Source organism: Labeo rohita, chromosome 21, assembly GCF_022985175.1.
Source record: "Labeo rohita strain BAU-BD-2019 chromosome 21, IGBB_LRoh.1.0, whole genome shotgun sequence".
Classification (NCBI taxonomy): domain Eukaryota; kingdom Metazoa; phylum Chordata; class Actinopteri; order Cypriniformes; family Cyprinidae; genus Labeo; species Labeo rohita.
The window spans coordinates 9,919,102-9,941,223 of NC_066889.1; the positions used below are offsets into that span (position 1 = coordinate 9,919,102).

Below are 22,122 nucleotides of genomic sequence, written 5' to 3' on the forward strand. Positions count from 1 at the left end.
TTTTAAGAGCCTTTATTTATCATTAAATGCTAATGCGGTGTTGCAGGAAGCCTTAAAAATCAATCCAAGAATCTACAAAATGAAAAGATAGATCCAAAATGGCCGATTAGGTGAATGAAATCACAAATGAAAAAAAACTAAAACTTTTATTCAATATCAAACTAAAGTGTCATAAAAGGTTCTGTGTTGTTATAACATGATTACCAGATATTTGAAGGTGCTGTATCTGTTTTCTGTTTTAAGATTATTGTATTGAAATTAATTGTGATTGGAGTCTTCCATGCAGAGTTCTATTTGTGTATGATACAGAGTTGACACAGAGTTAAAGACCTCAGCCTCTAGTGCAGGGGTGTCAAACTCAATTCTTGGAGAGCCACAGCCCTGCAGAGTTTAGATTTAACCCTAATTAAATGGACCTGAACTAGCTAATCAAGTCCTTCAGGCTTATTTGAATACTACACAGTATATGTGTTGGAACCAAACTCTGCAGGGCTGTAGCCCTCCAGGACTGAGCTTGACACTGTTCTAGTGTCAGTCACCATTGCATCTCTTGAGATCAGGGGAGTGAGGTTTACTCAGCGCTTACAAGTTAGCCTCTATTACGCTCACCCCCATAAACCTCACACCCATCCGGGTCACGGAACCAATGTAACCTGGCATGGGAGAAAGGTGAATTAGCGTCAGTCTCTAATATGCCTCTTGAGATCAGGGAAGTGAGGTTTATCTGCGCAGCTTTTACCAGCTGGCCTCCATTACAGTCTTAAAGAGAAACTTATGTTGGGTTCACACTGCATGATTTTAGCCCTAATTTTCACACTTCGACAGTTTTGTGAAAATTGCAGACACATGCCCGAAATCAGAGGTGTATCAGTGCTCGTTCACGCGAGTGACAATCACATAGTGTGTGTTCAAAGACGCCATCTGAGAGAAGCACCAACACGTCAAGATATTTAGCATGCTAAATATCTGGACCTGTCGGCGACTCACAGTCCTGCAGTGTGAAATGTGTTTTGACTGGAAATTACATCAGTGATGATCTACAGCCAATGAGAGAGCATGATAAGAGGGCAAGGGAAAGTTCAGAGGGTGGAGTCATAATGGAGTACTTGTGACGCACTTCTGTTTTGAAATATTAGGGCTTGGTTATTTCCGGTTATGTATATTTTCAGTGTGCTGTAGTCCACTAGTTGACTTAAACGCCTAATAAATGAGAGTTTGCGGGATGATTTCAAAATCTGGAAATTTTCAGAGAAGCCATATTCTGATGATTACTGCATACAGAATTTCCCAAACTCAACGGAACGTGGAGCTTTAATCCAACATAAACCGATCTGAGAAAGCGGTGGCTGGTACATTAATCATACATGATTGTTTCACCACAGGGTGTCAGTGCTCTACACTGGTGACCTAATCGTGACGCTGCAGTGTTGCAGATCTGATGAATAAGATCATAATGAACCTTTATTTATCTGTAATAAATATGTTAGTCACTATTCTGTTTCATATTCTGTATCATCATTTCACTGTATGTAACCTAATGTCAAAATATAAATATTAAAATAGTCACACCGTCAACGTGTTACTGTTAAAAATTATTTAAATGTTTAACATTGTTAAATAAGGCAGTTACCACACATTTATTCAGCCATTTTAAATGAAAATTGCAATTAAAGTTAAACCATATAACCACAAATTAACTCGGGTTTTACTACACTGACCATAGTTTACCGATGGTAGGCTATTTGTAGTAAAAGTGTTCTTTGGTAAAAATGAAAAAAACATGGCACTTTGTTTACTATAGTAAAACCATGGTTAATTTTTGTAAGGGTGTTTATTATCAACTCATTTAAAACTGTACATTCAACAGGTATGAAATATGATCAGTAAAAGAAAAATACTGTTCATGGGAATGTGGCAGGTTAGGTGGGAAATATATTTATTTATTATTCAGAATGCACATACGGAAGGGAAATATATTTATATTAACATTTTAGCAGATTGAAGGTAATTCATGTTAACGCAGAGAATATGATTAATTGTTTTTTAAAGCCCTAAAATGTAGAATCCGATTGGTCATCCATTAGATTGCCTGCCATGGTGCTCTCACATCACACATGTTCTTAAGCAGTGAAAAATACATTGCGGAGCAAAGAGAAAAATAACAACAAGGCCACAGACAAGACAGTGCATTTTACTTTATGTATAAAACAGTCACAGCTTTCAAATTTTGTAATTTTTAAAAAATTCGAACAATAAATACCATTTTGTAGCTCTATAATGTGTCATGACAGATCCCTGTAGCGCCTCAGTTCAAGCGGTACATGAAACAATAATCTCTTTCTCTTTACTAGTTATAAAATAAAATAAACATGAATGAACATTAGTATTTTTTTGATCATAGGTAATCATAGGTATTTTTTTTCAGCCACGGAAAGAAGTCAAGACACACCATTTTTTTAAGTCCATTGATGTTAAACTCAATCCCCAAATAGAAAAGGTTGTAGCACCAAACACTCATCCAAAAATCAGTAGACAAAAAACATAAGGTATGTAGATCCAAAAATACAATAATATAGAAATGAAATAGATCCACACTCGTCTAGATTCATTTCATTTATTGCTTAGAGGTCACAAATATATATGCAAAAAAGTGCAAAATATACAGAAGTGTAGGACATTTCCGAGTATTAACACTTTTTCAGTGCCATGTTCTACCAAGTGACACAATAACCAAAATAATTTGGGATGATTTGCATATATATTTGCTATATGTTGTTATATGTTTGATATATATTTTATTGAATGATGTTGACAAGTGCAGATTATTGTTTGTTGGACAAAAATGGAAGATTCTGCATTATAGTTGGTTTAGATCACCAATCAATCAAACTCCCTGCAAAGGGTCAATTACATGTCCAGAATTTCTGTAATAAATAATAAAAGTATGCTAAAGTATGCTTCTTTTACACAAGTTGTAAGGAGCAAGGCAGCTTGCTAAGTACAGAGTAGAGCTTTTGTCTTAAATGTCATAATGTTGAAGCAGTGTTTTTTTTTTCCACACTGTGATACTTCAGTTCAAATGGGAACTTCTAAATTGACACTGATTGTATTTTCTCCGAGGTGTGGATTGGGTGTAAATGAAAAATATTTCTCACTCTTTGAAGTGGAGACAGTAATTTGCTAGGCGGTGGGACACAGAAAAAATACCTTGCATCTTGGCTATCAATTCCTGTTAAATTTGACAACAAGAAAAGTTATGCTAGAACCAAACTGGCCACCTGGAGCCAAGAAAACATGAAGCGGTAGTAGCAGTTGAATAGATACAGTGCTCTTTGTTTTGTAGCTGTCAGAATCAAACATATATCAGCTTTATGAGAAATCACACACATATAGAGTGACCACAGAGGGTTGTGGATTACTTATTAGACAGGGAGGTTGGCCGGTTTCTCCACATTCAAGCAAACACAAACACAGATAATGCATCTAAATCTGCTCATGAACTCTCCCATGTATATTTTGGCAGATAGTAACACTTCAGATCAGCTGAATCTGCCCAACCACAATCTCTCTGATATGGAGGTCTTGGATGAATTTGGATGGTGCTGCTGTTTCAGCTTGTTCTGTTGGAGGTTTTGTGTCTCTGTGTTTCTGTGCTTCGACTGTAACAAAACAGAGCACTGTAATATAGACTGTTCATACAAGTCTATTAAAGCCTAACTGTGTGTGCTTGAGAGGGCCAAAAGATAGACGTTAGCCATAGTTTTTCCATGAGGAAAGAGGCGCTTTGATTTTGATGATGGGTTCCATTTGAGATTACGGGATTTGGAGATGTCCCAAAAGACTCCAAATGGAAAGAATTAGTCGGTTCAAATGCAGACGTGTTCGATTGTTCAGTAAAACCCTAGTTGACTAGTTTTTCCAAGTAGTCACTCGGCCTGAGTTCCTTGCATAAATCACGAAAATGTGTTTTTCAGAGAAATGTCATTGGAAACAGTGTTTTGTGCCCAACCTCTGAACAGTAATCAGAGTTACTGTATTCTGTAGTTTCAAAGGTGCTCAGGTCTTATTTTTACAGACTTCAACAGGAAGGATTTGAATGACTATAGTTTTTTTTATGTAAGCATAAATTACATCACAGTAACAAGTTATCGTTCAGCAAAGCAGGCGCTTATTAAGGCGCAGATAGTCTTGTGGTTAGTGCGCTGACATGTTGCATAACTGTGCTTGTGGTGACCCAAGTTCGAATCCTGTCTTGAGATCCTTTGTCAGCCCCCCTCTTTCCACCCAATACTTTCCTGTCTGCTCTGTCCTATCTAATAAAAAAGTCATTACTAGTTTATTAACATGAAAATAAATATTTGAAATCCAATCCATCAAAATTCTTTTCAAAAATGTTTGAAGATACACTCTGCCTTAGTAGGGCAGATGAATTCATTTTAACACAGAAATTACAAACTATTTTATTCAAGTGAGTGCACAAACATACCAGAGAGTCATATGATTTTTAAAATGATTTTAAATAGAAATGTTTGAGGTTTGACTGACATTTCAGTACACTTTACTGAAGCAATTTGATTAACAATATAAACTAATATTTACTTATTTATTTATTTATTTATTACCAAAGTTTGAAATCCTGAAAATGTAGAAATTACATTTTAAGGAACAAGTTGTAAATCCAACTTTAAAATATATTAAAATATTAAAAAAGTTATTTTAAATGATATTATTGTTAAAAATTACCTACGTTATGGGGACCAAATGTCCTTCATAAGGATACTAATAACTGACATTTTGACCTTGTGGGGACAAGTCATGGGAATAACGGCGTTATAAATAAATGGTGTTGCAAACAGCATTACTTTTTTCAGTAACGAGTAATCAAACAAATTACTGTTTCCCCCATTATAGCGCCATTACCCTTACTGACAGTAAAATGCAGCGTTACTATAACTGAGCTCACTGAAGCAGTTTTTATCTGAGTAGGCTTTCTCTCTCAGCCATAGGACCTGCAAAGCTGCACATCGCCTTGCGTTGCATTGCATTGCGTTCTTCTTCTTAGGTAAATTCTGGCTTATTCCTCTCAGCGTGTCTTCTTTCAGAAGCGAAAAGTAGCCAAGATGTTGCTGCTGGCTCAGCTTGTTCTGTAGGTTTTGTGCTGTGTTTCTGTTCTTCAACTGTAACAAAACAGAACACTTTAATATAGATTGTTCATATGGGTATATTAAAAACCTAACTGTGTGTGCTAGCGAGGGCCAAGAGATAGACATTAGCCATAGTTTTTCCATGAGGAAAGAGGGGCTTTGACTTTGATGATGAGTTCCATTTGAGATTACAGGATTTGGCGAAGTCCCAAAGGACTCCAAATGGAAAGAATTAGTCGGTTGAAATGCGGACGTGTTCGATTGGCCAGTAAAACCCTAGTTGGCTAGTTTTTCCAAGTAGTCACTCAGCCTCAGTTGCTGTTAAAAAACATGTCATGTGAATGATTAAAATTTGAAAAGCGGAGCTGTTGGGTGTGATTACATTAGAGATAATGACTTTAGATGGGAAAAACTGGAGCTCAAACTGGTATGGTACGGATTTCTTTATCAGAGGAAATTTGTTTTCTACGTGACTTTCTATATTTAAAAGTAGACTTTTTTTCAAGCTTTCAAGCTTTCTATACATATTTCTCATGTCTCTGAGGCAGGTATTCGCCAAGATTCAGGTTGTTTTATTTACGTGTCTGAAAAGAGCGCACCCTGTTTATTTTCTTTACAAAAGCACATTGCTTTGTTGTTATTATGACTATACACAAATAAAGGTAGACTTTACTGTTTCAAATGAAAGAATATGCTATTTAGCTCCTGGAAGGTGTCTCTCATATTGTCCTATAGCAACATTAACCCTTAAATGCATGACTGTTTCGCCAATCACTTTTACATATTCGGGTCATATTCAGCGACCTGGACCTGTATATCCAGCACAGATGGATCTCTAACTGCTGCAATAGCAAAAACTCTCTTGATATTTTAAGAACAATTACAGAAGAATAAAATAAAGCATATTTTGTTACCTTTTGAAACTTAGAAGAGTTCGATTTGAGCAGATGATTTTGCCATCGCCGTCATCGTCAGTGCCATCTCGAGAACTAAAGGTGAAATTAGTCATCAGATAACATATTTTTGAAATATGAAAAATATCCGAAAAAAAATATATTTACACAATTACACACCTTGGGTCTCTAGCGACCCTATACACTTTTTACAAAAAATTAATCAGACATTCTTATATCTTTTTCTTGTTTTATTGTTCACAATGAACAGACTGAGGAATACTAGGAAAGCTAATGTCAAACTTTAAAAAATAAAAAAGGGAGATGGTAGTAAATGACGTCCCGGGTCGCTAAAGACCCGAGGTATGCATAAGAGTTAATATATGTTTCATTCATTTAACATATTTAATATTGGGGGCATCCAAGTTTTGACATATTTGAACATTTGTTTTTAAAAGTAACACAATAGTTAGTATAATAATTAGTTACTTGTATAATGATGTAACTATTTGTGAGAAGTAACTAGTAACTATAACTAATTACTTTTTTAATGTAACATGCCCAGCACTGGTGGGGACATTTTTGGTCCCCATGAGGAAAACAGCTTATACATCATACAGAAGTTTTTTAAAAATCGAAAAATGCAGAAGTTTTGATTAAGGGGTAGGGTTAGAGTAAGGGGACAGAAAATACAGTTTGTACACTAAAAAAAATTGCCTATGAAATGTCCCTTTAAAACATGGAAACCAGTGTGTGTGCGTGAATATGTATTTGTATTCTAAATGTGTTTTATTTCTATTCTTAATCTTAAACCTAAGATTTAATATCCGGTGCGATTTTGCTTCTCAAGTAAATTGATATTGTTTTAATGATTTTTTTACTGGTAAACTAAGCAAAAACTTACTTACTTTGCAGAGTGTATAACATGAGAAGCCTGTTACATCATGCAGAGGTGCATTATCCTTTTAATCGCTCACTTTTTCCCAGATGTAAGATGTCTGGTAGACCCATTCAGGTCATTAAGAAAAGAAAAGCATATTTGACCTCTGGTGACACTGTCGTTTTCATTTGCAATAGAGATGACACAGAATATTTTGAGTGCATTTTGGAGGAGGACAAAAGTATATGTGAGTCTGTATTGTTTTTACATCAGCACTTTCAGTCTGTGTTCAGCACGTGCGACGGTAGCCCTTCATGCAGTGGTGTCGATTTATGCAGCGTGCGGGCATTTCCTTCGTAATGAACCCTCAGGGGGAAGCAAGAGGGAGCGAGGGTGGTGGCGGGACCACTCGCTGTGTAATATTTCCTGGGAGACCAAGCTAAACGACTAGCTCAGCGGCCTGCGCTCTGCCAGGCTTGAATTTTTGTGATGACTGAGGGGGCTCCGGCGTGACTTTAACGGCCCTGTTTGAAGTTCACATTTGATATTCCACCACATTAGAGAAGAGGTCTAACCTTGCCATCGATTGGCGCTCTCGTTCGGGCTGTCTAATTTGCTATGGAAGCAAAGGGAAAAGACCCTGCGTTCTGGCAGGGAAAAGCCAATAAGTCGTAGGGACTGCGATGTGTCCTGTGATCGATTAGCCCTGTGTGTTTAAAGCCTTGTAGACTCTCTCTCTCTCTCGCTCTCGTTACGTTCACAGCACCCCTGGCAGTGGACATGGACCGTCACTCAAAGCCAACGAATCTGAACTAGACACAGCGGGAACGGAACATGAGCTGTCAAGTGTATCTGTCAGTGAGTTTGTTCACTCTGGCAGAGAGATTCGTATTGATCTTCGCTCGCGGTTTGGATTTCCCTCTTTGCCCTCGTAGACTATTCTCACCCTCGTCTTTAAATTGTATAAACAAGACAATCTCATGTTTGCTCCCTAAAACTGTTCGGAAACATTAGCTAGCTTTTGTTTTTGCTTATGACAGGCAATGTCACAGAGTTTTAGAGATGGTCGGGCCCGAACACATGAGTTAGAAAGAGGATGGATCGATTCAGAGATCAGGTTGCCCGAGGGTTTCTTCCAAAGCTGATGAAAACATGATATAGCAGGCTTACAGAAATAGCCCTTATAGCTGATTCGCTTAATGGACTTGATGTGCAAGCTTTGTGCTGTACCTGCCTTTGAACAACCTAATCTCTACTTCTCTTTCTCCCTTTCAAACCTGTCAGGCGGGGATGATCCGTGCAGGTCAAGAGGAGTTTTTTATCGAGCCGCTGGAGAGAGGAGGCGACATGACAGGAGAGGAGGAAGGAGGACCTGGGCGTCATCACATCGTCTACCGCTCCTCTGACATCAAGAAGCCGGCCGTCAGTCAGCCCACTGACTTTCACCCCAGAGGTCAGATCACCTTCTTGACACCAGCTCGTCATGGAGCGCTGAAGCGAGTCCTGCACATGCATGCTGATGACTAGGGAGGGATGCTGAGGTTCAGCTTCTTGCCACTGAATCAACATTAATTTTTAGACTGCTTAGTGCTGGTTTATGTAGGTTTGGTGCTGGTCTGGTATGGTCTTTCTAAGCCATGGTTAAGTTTGCGTCTTTTAGAAGTAAGAATTTTTCTGCTTGCTAGGTCGGCCAAGTAGTTGAGATTTATACTATACCAACATTTTCCGTGGGCCCTTTTTAATTTATTATAATAATTTAATATAGTTTTTTTAGAAATATAAATTGTTTATGAAATATAATAAAAATATTATTTTGAATTATTATTTTGTTTTAAAATAAAATATATTTGTATGTTTGTATATACATACAGTTAGAATTATAAAGAAAACTCAAAAACAAAAAATATAAAAATCTGATTCAAATTATGTTTGCAATTAGAATTATACAAAAAACTCATAAATTATTATTATTATTATTATTATTATTATTGCTGTTGTTGTTGTTGTTATACAAAGTGAAAAATATAACAATCTGATTCAAATTATGAGAATACCATTATAATTATACAGAAAACTCCTTGAATTACAGAAAAATGTATGATAATAATAATAATAATAATAATAATAATTATTATTATTATTATTATTATTATTACTTATGGAGTTTTTTGTATAATTATAACTATGTACTCAAAATCTGAATCAGATTTTTATATTTATTTCTTAATATAATAATTAATAATAATAATTAGTAGTAGTAGTAGTAGTAGTTATGGAACTTTTTTATATTTTTTTATGTTAAATAGATTTTTATGTTCATTTATTTATTTGTTGATATAAAAACAATAATAATTACAATTACATTTTTTGTTATTATTATAATTACTTTTGGAGTTTTCTGTAAAATTAATATATTTATTTATTTGTTAATATAACAACAACAACAACAATAATAATAATAATAATAATAATAATACTTTATTATTACTTTTTACTATTATTATTATTATTATTATTTTTATGCATAGCAAATTTTTGATTTGTTTTTCATTTTTACCCATTCTTAATGATACGAATATTTAAATATTAAATATGTATTGCCACTGTGGAAAAATAAAATGAAATAAAATAAAATAAAATAAAATAAAACAATAATTTATAATAATTTAATAATTTAATAATTACAATAATTTGCAACTAAATGTCTCAGAAAACCAATTAAGTATGAAAGAAATAAAAATGTATTTACACCGTCCAAAAAAAAAAAAAAAAAAGTAAAGATATAGTTCTGGCCCTTTCCCACTGACCCGGAGCGACTCTGGCATGCCAGCATATAAAACACAACATGTGCTGGTGACCATGGTATTTTTCTTTAGAAAGAGATGGGCGGGCTAAGATAAAGTATTTGGCATGAGTGTTAAAATGATGTGTGAAGCTCATTAAATTTTAAAGCATGTTCAATGTAACCTCTTAGCTAAAGTATGCAGTCTTTGCAAAGACTGTTTAGGCTGTATCCAGTCCATTTGAGCTAGATTTAAAAACAGAGCTTCAGTGTCTATTAAATCTAAAAGCCATGTCTTGTAGTGTTAAAGAAATAGTTTGTTCAAAAATTCAGGTGAGTGAATAATGGCAGAATTTTGAGTTTTTCCTTGAACTATTCCTTACTAAATGGACCAGAAGCAGGATACGTGGATAATGTGAGGAAAGTTCTCAGGGCTGAGTCATTGCCCAGACTCTTTATTCCCCTCCACCCCCCAGCTCTGTCTCTCTCAGCATCCCGTGTGAGACGTGTGAGGAGAGGAGCAGCAGAGTGACTGGATAAAGTCATAAACTTCTCTAAAAAGGATTCACATGTCACTTTGAGTTTGAGCGGTCGAGTTCAGCCGGGGGATATGGAGAGGCTCAATATGCGTCATAGTCCCTTCGCGTTTTCATTTTTCTTCTCAGCCTGGTTGTTTTGGAGAGCTGCATGAATTGCTTATCTGCAGTACTGTCAAACCCTGTTTGACAGAAATACAAAAATTATTGCTGATCCTTTTAAAAGGACTTTAGGATTAGCACTGTAATCAATACCAGTGTTGGGCAATGCTACTTTTAAATGTAAAAGTAATTTACTTTTACTTTACTTTTAAAAGCCACGTTACAATCTTGCTAATAAAAAGTAAAACTAAAGACCTCTTCATACCAAGAATGAAAACTATAACTATATTAGTGTTTACACTAGAAGATGATGATGTTGTTTTTAAATCTGTGCTGCGGTTATATTCTGGCAGTTAGTATTTTAAAGGGGTCATGAACTGCCTTTTTTATTATTCTGTACTGTTCCCTGAAGTCCACTTATAATGTTATCAAGATTTTTACATCAAAAAACATCATAATTTAGAAATAATAGGCTATTTTCTGTCCTGTTTTGACCAACCTCATCAGAACGCTCAGTTCACTCATGCTATGATTGGCTAACACTTGTGTATGTTTGACAGCTTACATCCTTCATAGATGAATGCATAAATACTCAGTACATATCAAACACTCTTTAATAACAGAAAAAGCAATAGTGACCACATAATAAAAACAGTTACACTTATCGGGTCCAATATAGTCAGCACAGCATCGTCTTGTAGTTTCAACCTTTCTGAAAATCGTGCGTCAAATTGTACCGTTTGTAAACGAATCCGTGGTAAAACGAAGTGAACAAAGGCCCAAGTTCTCACTGATGTGGTCTGGATGATCTTAAAAAATTGTTCATCCACTCTTTCCTAACGTTGGGATCACAAGGAAGGCAATGCAAAGACTGTTCTTCCACAACCTGGCACTGCACAGTGTGTTCTTGTATTCGGAGCCATCTTTAGCATTTGGTTTCTGCATAGACCTACGTTCACCTCTCTCATCATTTATACTACATGCACTAAATGGTGGGCAGGACTAAACAGGCAGCGATATAGAAGCAGGCGTTGATCTTCTGCAGCATATTACAGTATAGAGTGGTGTACAACAAACTGTCGTTTTGGCAAACTGGCTTCAATATAAGCTGTTTTTAGTCTAACAAGAAAGTTTTGAGTTCTGAAACTTACAGGATGTTTTTATAGTACAAGGACCTCTTTTATGTTAACAGATCAAGGGAATTTTGTTTCTTAGTTTATTACCCCTTTAAAGTCAGATGAATTTTGTTTTTGACAGAAACTGCCCCCAATAATATGGGTTTTTTTTTTGGTATCATTATTGTTATGGCTGTTGTGTGGTTATAATTACCATATAGGTATTCTTCTTGGTGTACACAGGCCTTACATTACTTTTTTTTTTTTTTTTGCAATTAACACATTAAGTTGCTTTTGCGTTACTTTTTCTCAGTATTGGCTGAATATTTTTTAACCAAAACTGCATTTATTTAATTTTTCCACCATATTTCTGCATTTATTTAATTTATTTTTGTGAGGGCAAAGCAGAATTTTCAGCAGCTATTACTAATTTTTTTTTTTTTTTTTAAGTTATATTTTTGGTCTTTTTGTGCCTTTAATGGACAGGACAGTAGACAGATGACAGGAAATGACTGGGCAGGGAGAGGGGAGTGGGATCAGCAAAGGACCACAAGACGAGAATCAAACTCAGGTCGCTGCGTATATATATATCGGCACACTAACCACAAGGCTATCGCTGCCGACTCTAAATATTTCTTATTAATATCAGTTGAAAGGATGTTTCCGCCACTGAATAAAAAAGAAAAAAAGGGAATTGCAACTTTTTATCTTGCAACTGCAGGTTTACATCTCACAATTCTGACTTTTTTCTCAGAATTGGGAGATATAAACTCGCAATTCTGAGAAATTAAACCAGAATTACATAATAGAAATTCGCAGTCGCAAGTTATAAACTTGCAGTTCTGACTTTTTTTCTCAGTATTTCTTTATAAACGTGCGATTGCAAGTTATAAAGTCAGAATTACGAGACATATATTCGCAGTTCTGATAAATAAACTTGCAATTCTGAGAAATAGTCGCAATTCTGATCTAAATATAAATTCTAACGTATATTTTCTGAATTGCGAGTTCATATCATGCAGTTGTGACCTTTTTTTTGTGGAACTGTGAGTTTATATCTCGCTCGTCTTTATGAAACGCAATTACGCGGAATTAAGTCAGAATTGAGAGATATAAACTTGCAATTCTGACAACATATATTTTTTTTACTCTTGCAAGATCTAACTTTATAACCTGCAATTGCGAGTTTATATCTTACAATTCTGAGAAAAGTGAGAAAAAAGTCAGAATTGTGAGATATAAACTCACAACTGTGAGAAAAAAAGTCAGAATTGCGAGATATAACCTCGCGTTTACAAAAAAAGTATTGCTATTGTAAGATTATATCACGCAATTCTGAGAAAAAAGTAAGAAATAATGACTTATGTATCTTGCAGTTGTGAGTTTATATCTCAAAATTCTGAGAAAAAAATGTCAGAATTGCTAGTTTGTATCATGTAATTCTAAGAAAAAAAAGTCTGAATTGTGAGAAAAAAAAGTTGCAATAACATTTTTTTTTGTTTTGTTTTTTTCTTGCTATAATGAAAAACCTGTGTCACAATGAATGAATCATAAACCCGACTGTAAAATTTTGGACCAAACTGGATCAGATATTTTTTTTTTTCCTCAGGTGTGACCAAGAGAAAACAGGATGCGCAATTATTTTCTTGAAGCACACTCTCTGGAACGACAAAACCTATTAAATTTAGACCTGGTTTCACAGACAGGGCTTAGCCTAAACCAGGATTAGGTCATAGTTCAGTTAGGACATCTAAGTAATTTTTATAAAAGTGAGAAAAAAGTCAGAATTGTGAGATATAACCTGACATTTACAAAGAAATGTATTGCTATTGTAAGATTATATCATGCAATTCTGAGAAAAAAGTAAGAAATAATGACTTTATATCTTGCAGTTGTGAGTTTATATCTCAAAATTCTGAGAAAAAAAGGTCAGAATTGCGAGTTTGTATCATGTAATTCTGAGAAAAAAAGTCTGAATTGTGAGAAAAAAGTTGCAATAACATTTGTTTTTTGTTTTTTTTTCTTGCTATAATGAAAAACCTGTGTCACAATGAATGAATCATAAACCCGATTGTACAATTTTTGACCAAACTGGAACAGATTTATTTTTTTTTTTCCTCAGGTGTGACCAAGAGAAAACAGGATGCGCAATTATTAAAGAATGACAAAACCTATTAAATGTAGGTCTGGTTTCACAGACAGGGCTTAGCCTAAGCCAGGATTAGGTCATAGTTCAGTTAGGACATCTAAGTATTTTTTATAAAAGTGCCTTAGCAAAAAAAAATATTACTGGTGTGCATCTTGAGACAAAACGAAGGCACTGATGTATTTTAAGATCAGTCAGTGCAAGGTTATTTCAGTTGAAACAGCTCTTTTCTGTGAAACCGGGGGATAGAGTATGTTATGGTTACTTTTTAATTTTTGGTAAGATTACGATTCTAAACCAGAATTTAAAAGTGAAATGTGTATGGTCAGTATAAAGGCAATTTCTCTCCTACATCTTCAGGCAATTGTTTCAGCACAGCATTTGGTACTTTCCCTTTTTTCCTAGACATAAAATGAAAGCCATAAATCAGTCATAGTCATACTGTGTGGTGTGTCCGTTTATAAGAAAGCAATATTCAGCTTTTACTTGAGTGGAAAGGTTACACATGTGGCAGTAGGCTTGATGTTGAATTGCATTGTGGAAGTGCAGGTATGCCCAAGCCGGTACTAAAAATAACAGGACAATATATCTGTAAGTGAATCTCTATGTTTTTGAGCGAGCAGGTCTTTGGCGACATCAGCTGGAGTGCGTGTGTGCGTATGAGAAGCTGCAGCTCTCAGTGAATTCCAGCAGAGACACGCTGGACTCAGACAGCCAGTGTCTACGTGGCAAAGCTTGATGAGAGTTTAAGTTCTACTTGGCAGACGTGAAGCTTACAACATTGAGAAGCACTGCAAAAGTAGTGGGAGGGGAAAAGGGTGAGAGGTTTTTTCCTCAGAAAAAAGCCTGCAAAATTAGGTTTCATAATCAGACATGCTGGAAAAACCCCTCTGCTCTGTTTATATAATTTATTTGTAGTTTATTTGGTTTAGATAACTGCATTGGAGAGCTGTTTTGTGAATTACCATGCACGTGTATTCACAAAAGCTGACCTTGACTTAGTCTTTGACCTTCTAGGTCTGTATTGACTCTATAATGATGAATGTCAGGACAGAGGTCAACATGCTAACATGCTACGAAGTATGCTTCTTTGTTTACTGTACGCTGTGGCAGCACTCTTTCTAGAAAGCTCTCATTCTGTTCACTTATATAATCATAAAGGAACTTCCTGTTACTGTAACCTGAGAAAGAGGGCTAGCCTTTACAATACTGAATCATCAATACTTTGTGCTTTCTCTTCAAACATGGCTTATGGCATTTTGTTCACTGACCTATCAGAACAATACAGGTGAAGCCAGAGTTTCTCTCCTATCCTTGGATCTTTGCCATTTGAGGATGGCTGTTTTTCTAATGGAGGACATGCTAGTTATTAGCATGTTTACATCCAAGTTGCACATTTAATTAAGGATGCAACTATTGTGTGATCTTTGGCTAATACCAATACTCTGATTATTATTTCCATTATTTAATTTTCACCAAAGCTGATGTATTTTGACTAAATAAAATTAAAAATGAAACATCAAAATCACACCATTCTAATATTAATTCTGTAAATTACATCATAGTTTATATGCATATTTTCTTACAGATTGAAAACAAACTTGTCCACCACAAGTAAGTGTATATGGTTTTATATAAAATAAATAGGGCTGTCAGTCGATTAAAATTACATGATGTGTAGATCAATTAATCTATTTAATCAAGAAATAAAATTAACTATGAAAATACCCACAAAATATTATTTAAACCAATTATTGTGTTAAATGAGAAAGTATCAAGCAGACATTACAAATTGTAGCTTTAGAAAGAAATACTTTATTTGATTTAAAGGAGAAGTCCACTTCCAGAACAAAAATGTACAAATAATGTACTCATCCCCTTGTCATCCAAGATGTTCATGTCTTTCTTTCTTCAGCTGTAAAAAAAATTATATTTTTTTGAGGAAAACATTTCAAGATTTTTCTCCATATAATGGATTGCTATGGTGCCCTGAGTTTGAACTTCCAAAATATAGTTTAAATGTGGCTTCAAACAATCCCAAATGCGGTTGTAAACAATCCCAGCCAAGGAAGAAGGGTCTTATCTAGCAAACGGTTATTTTCATTTAAAAAAATACAATTGCTTGAACTCTATGTATTAAGGGTTAAGACAGTTAGGGTATGTCGAAAAGCTCCAATCGTATTTTCTCCCTCAACTGCAAAAATCATTTCAAAATCATCCTAAATCGCTGCAGAAGTACCGACCCAGTCTTTGCAAAGTGAACATGCAAAGAAGATCAAACATCTGAGATGGGAGTTTTTTTTGACATACTGTCATGAACCGTAAAAAAACAGAGTTCAGGCAGCATAAGACAAGACGAGCATTTGACATTAAAAAGTATATAAATTGTATTATTTTTATGAAAATACCAGATCGTTTCACTAGATAAGACCCTTCTTCCTCGGCTGTTTACAACCGCATTTGGGATCGCTTGAAGCCGCATTTAAACTACATTTTGGAAGTTCAAACTCAGGGCACCATAGACGTCCACTATATGGAGAAAAATGTTGAAATGTTTTCCTCAAAAAACATAATTTCTTTACGACTGAAGAAAGAAAGACATGAACATCTTGGATGAAACTAAATCTGCCAGCACGCGGCGGTAAATGTCTTTATGAGGCATTCATTCATTTGATTTGATTTGTTCAAATGACTGATTCATTCAGGAATTAAGTAAATGGTTGTCTTTATAGATTGGCCTTTGAATCATTGATTCACATAATTCGCTCAAAACACAGATTTATTCATAAACTAAACACTGTTGTGTTGGTCGGAGACGTGCAACAATTCTATGGCCACAAAGGTAATATGTTCTCTGCAAAATTGAGCAAAAACACATAATATAATGTTTAAAATATAACACAATATCAACTTTTTATTTACTGAACTGTTGTATAAATCACATTTAAGCTCATGATAGATCGGGACAAAAATTAGCACTCGTGTCATATTGCTCTTGCTGCTCGTGTGATATTGTGTGATATATATGAATATGAGACAAAACACATACAGGGGCTTTTTGCACCAATATCTTGAATTTTAGGGCATAACTGCATCATATCTGTCAACAGTCAACTGTATGAAATATAAGATGATTTACATGTCTGGGGGCAGGGCCAACGTGCTAACTGCATTAAAATATTGCGTCAAACTGACAGCCCTAATAATAAAATAATGTAATTATTTAATTAGCATATTTTCCATCCACCACTATTCTGTGAATGTACAAAATATGTGAATAGCATAATCAGACATGCTGGAAAAAAATCCTGTGCTCTGTTTAAATAATTTCTTTGTAGGTTTCTTCAGCAGTAGGTTTCATAACAAATATAATTGGACTTGACCTTACATGTGAAGGTGGGAAAATCTGAGTCTGATTTTCTTTCCTGCATTTGAGAAGAGTGTCGGTTCTGCACTTTTGTCAGTTTCTCTTCACCTCAGTCACCCTGACATTTCAGCCCACACATATCTCACCGCAGCATACCAAATGTGCCATAATGCCTCAAGCTAGCCATCAGAGATCGTATAAGTTTGTGTGTGCGGCTAAATGTGTGTGTTAATGGCTGTAGAAAATGTGTGACTGCATGTGTTTTTCATTTAACATTTTTCCCATCCCTGAAACAACGAATTCTGGTTGTTCCATTGACTAAGAGCTGTTGGCCTGGTCTTACATTAAGGAGGAGTGTTCAGCTTCCTCCTGTGCTGCAAATATCTCCATTTGGGCTGGACCACCTTTGCAGTGCAAGTTAAAGACAGTGTCTTAGGAAAGGGCCTGTGGCATTTTGTCTGGAGAGCTAATGAAGACTGATCTTTCCGTGTCTCGGAATTCTGGCTCTGTAAGATGAGCTAACTCAACAGAGCTGTGTTACCTGATGATGCCTAGGTGAATAAGACATCACTTGGCTCTTGTTTTAAGATTGATGGCCAAGGTGATTAAGAGCTCCTGAGAGATGTTTGTGAAATAGAGGTCAAAAAGTTTGTTGGCTGACATCTTCATTGGAGAGACTTTAGGTTCACAGTTCTTGTGTGCTTGGGCAACTTTTCATTTTAAGTTCACTCTTTACATGTTTCGGATGCTGATATCAACCAACAGATGTAAATGGTCAACTAGTGAGGTCAACTAGTAATGGTCAAGATTTTTACATCAAAAAACATAATTTAAAGTAATTTTGACATCTATTTGACGTTTGCATTTATATTTGGATGACATATTTTTAGAGTGTTTGCTCATCTGCAGTACGTCTATAGGACATTTCCTATCAGATGTCAAATAGACGTCCATTAGATGTCTTCAAGATGTTTATGATTCAGAATGTATGTAATACTGACATCTTACAGATGTCTGTCAGATGTTTGTACACAGCAGATGCTTTCCAGATCAAGTGATCTTTAACAGACATCTTGCAGACGTATGTGTGCTATCTGGGTATTTTCTGTCCTGCTTCGACCCCCCTCATCAGAATGCTCTGTCCGTGCTGGATTATAGACTCGAAAGTAAACATCCTCTGCTATGATTGGCTAACAATCCCAAATAGCACACGTAGGCGTATAGAAGACATATAGGAAACGTCCTATAGATGCATTGCAGATGAGCAGACACTCTTAAAAAATACCTCTTCCAGATATAAATGCAAACGTCAAATAGACGTCTCTGTGATGTTTATGTGCTATCAGGGGTTATGTATGTTTGACAGCCTACATTATTCATAGGTGGACACTGCTGTGATTTAGGTTAAAATGCATAAGTACTCAGTACATTTCAAACAATCTGTAATAACAGACAAAGCAAAAGGGACCACGTAATAAAAACAGTTACTCGCACTTGTGTGGTGCGACATTACTGTTGGATCCAATATCGTTGGCACAGCATCGTATTTTAGTTTCAGTCTTTCCAAGTTCTTATTATTGGAACTTCATTAAAAAATAAAGTACATCTACTCTTCATTTGGTTTTGGCGTAGACCTTTGTTTGCCCTCTCGTTATGCACATATCTGTGGGTGGGGCCAAAAAGGCAGTTGGGTAGGAGCAGGCATTGATCTTCTTCTGCGGAGGTGGTGTTTAGCCACACTGTTACGTCATAAAGCAACACTTTTCACAAACTGTCATTTGGGCAGACTGGCTTCATTATAAGCTGTTTTTAGACTAATGAGAAAGTTTTGAGTTCTGAAACTTACAGAATGTTTTCATGGTACAATGACCTCTTACATGTCTAAAGATCAAGGGAATTTTTCATCTGGTCTCATGGCGAAAATGTACCTTTGGGAATGTACCAATATGTACATTTTACTGCAGTTTCCAACAAAAATGTCCACTGAGTGATGCTAAAAGATTGTTCTGTTTTTTCCCCCAGAACAGATGAACATACATATGGTATGTTTTATGGTAAAGGCTAGATATATAGTATACAGATGTACTGTACAATAATTACTGTTTTTGAATTATTGTATGGGGTAGGATTAGGGTTGGGGTAGGTGTACACATTAAAAAAAACACAGTGTAATGGTAGAAAATGTAATTTATTGTTAGTTTCCAGCCACAGCTGTGTGACGTTGGTTTTGTACATGTCACCGCAGTTCTGACTTGAAATGTCCGTTGAGTGGCGCTATAACTCCAATGCTCTGTGACGTTTTAAAATAACGTACCATCTGCAGTATATACACACAATATATACCGAAACCTACCCGATAGTATGAACAAAAGCGAATGTGATGTAAAAACAAAATCGCAAGCATGCAGTTTTAGCTTGTTTTTCGATCTCTCATTTTTCAGCTCTTTCATCATAAGTCATGTTTTTCATGGGATTCATACCCAAGGATTCCGCATTCTAAGTCCATTTCCATGACGGCTGAACTACTGAGAAATCTTGTTACATATGGTGTTATGGAAATTTGTGCTACCCTGTCGTGTACACCCAACCCTAAACCTACCCTTAAAGTATTAAAAAATACAGTGTTGGTAGCATAATCTGGTAGAATTATTTGTCAGAACACCAGAAAGCAAAACTTATGGAGCTGTAATCATAACTGTGTATAAAAACGATTACAAGTGCTCACTGTTTTACCACCTCTAGTGTTAATTTCTGTTAGAAACTGCAGTAATACGTACTTATTGGTACATATTTCACATCTCACATAAAAGTTCCCAAAGGTACGTTTTTTGTCATGAGACCAGGTTGGAATTTTGATTTCTCAGTTCATGGCCCCTTAAAGTAAGATGAATTCTGAAAAGTTAAGACACTTTTTGCCATTGAGATGAGTGGGGAAAAGTGGCCCAATTATCCCGAATTAACTCTAAACTCTAAATGACTCACCAGATGGAAAATCAGCTGTCTTTTAAGGTAAAGTCAAATTTACCATTATTCAACTAATTTTATATTTTACAACGTTACAGTATTGACAGTGGACAATGGACCTTTTTTGTTGTCTACAAAATTCGCTAATGTAACCACAACTTTAAGAGAAGACCATTCCAAAAATATTTGACCATTAATACAAAGAAAACAACATGCAGATACAATGGGACACGGTTTAAAGAAAGAGGACCTTTTTACTTTTATTTTTACATTTTTATTTTTACTGTTACCAGCTATAGAGTAAGTGCAACTTAAGTCATGTTATTCAGGGTGTCACTAAAATTCATTGGGTTGGATATAACTTTTTAACTGATATAATTTTATTTGTGTCATTATTCAAATTGGATGTCATAAAGGGGTGTTTAGAGATGCACAGAAAAGATGTTTAGAAATAAATAAATAAATAAATAAATAAATAAATAAATATTTGACATTATTGCTGTTTATTAATTTTAAATAATAAATATATATTCATAAATTATTATTATAAATATTTTAGTCTATGATAGTTTTAGTTTTGTGTTTTTCTTCAGAAAATACATCTACAATGTATAAAAAAAGATTCTACAAAATATAAGTAAACATAAAAAAATGTACATCTTTTCCTCTTTTTCACAGTATAAATTGATGTTTATATGAAAATATACAGCTGCTTTTATGTTGTAGAGGGTCCCTCACAAGGACAGAAGGTCTTGTATGTGATTCACGACTACACTGACTAGTGGCAGAACTATTGGTCGGTGCAACTCCTGCATCACTGTTTCTGTGTGTATGAGTGTGTGCGTGGGCTCATATTCCTCCGTGCTGAGTCACGCCTTCATTGAGGATACTCTTGCTTGTCTAAGCAGATGGACCTTCATTCATCCTGCAAACAACATAGTTTTTCAATCAGTGAAGTTGCAATAAAGGAACAAGATGTTGCATTCATAGCCAACCAAAATTCGTGCAACATTCATAACCATGTCTTTATTTTATCTACGTAAAAAAAATGTTTCAAGTTTGACATCAAAGTGACATCATGCTTGTCTTTATTGAAATCAGACCAGTTTGGAGTTTAAGGAACCTTCCTGTTTGTTTTACATTTCAAGTCTTGTATCTTACAGTTTCATTTACTTTGACTTAGCATGTCTTAATTTTTCCAGTCACATCTGCCAGCATTGATTTAAAAGCCAAGTTGTATTTTTGTTTTGCACGGTAATTAGTTTTGCTTTGCAATGTTTTGCAATAATCATATCTAATTTGATTTAACATTAACTTTACCATCAGGAATCTAAAAACAAAACAGTGTCTCTAAAGTATGTTTAAAAAAAAAAAAAAACATTTTGAAAGAGTCAGGTCAAACTTCCACTGCCATATTCAAAGAGGATTTCTCCAGTTATTAACAGATCCGAATGACTTTGCTTTCATTTTCAAAGCAAAGGTTCTACTTGAATGCTTCTAAAAGATTCGGTTTTCATTTTATCCTTGCAGTTTTTCCTGATGCTCCCGTTTCCTGAATACAAATAACCCTCGTGAGCCTGATATGTCAGAACTGACAACCCCAGCACTCATTGATTCGAAGAATTATGATAATTGGCAACAGTTACTGACTGCCCGGGCCTTCATCAATATTCTGTACATCAGCATCGTTCCTAGCAGACCCGCATTGGAAACCCCAGCTACAGTTGAAACGGCTATGACTTCAGGTCAGGGGATAACTAGGAACGGACGTGGTCTCTCAGAATGGCAGCCAGAACACAAGATGCTTGTTTGTAACTTTCTATTTATAGTCAATAGCAAGAAAAAACGCAGTGGCACAAGGCTGTTACCCTTGAAATACGATGACTGTGGAATTTAGTTGGGTGTCAGCTGACATTGTGATACTCACTTGACTGTGACAATGAGAATATAGTGTAGTAGTGCTACTTTATTGTGACTTCATGGCTTTTCCTTAATCTACATAAACTACAAAAAATATAAAATAGATTTACTAATAGACTGCAATCTGTGAGTCAACAAACGAATCATCTAAACAAGAAACAGTGGTACAAAATAAAACTTTAAGCGACAGACGATATAGTAGAAGTGACAATATAGTAGAAAATAAAGTTTTTTGCAAAAGATTCGTTTTTTGACAGTATCGGGAGAATCAGT

General features: G+C 35.4%; 1 protein-coding gene across 2 annotated transcripts in view; it reads left to right on the top strand.

Annotated features, from left to right (window-relative positions):
• Nucleotides 1-22,122, top strand: part of adamts2a (ADAM metallopeptidase with thrombospondin type 1 motif, 2a) — a 69,458-nt gene that overhangs the window by 17,799 nt on the left and 29,537 nt on the right. For both annotated transcript variants that reach the window (XM_051093097.1, XM_051093098.1), the window contains exon 3: nucleotides 8,202-8,370. In XM_051093097.1, the coding sequence (XP_050949054.1) occupies nucleotides 8,202-8,370 (169 nt within the window). The remainder of the gene's footprint in view (nucleotides 1-8,201; nucleotides 8,371-22,122) is intronic.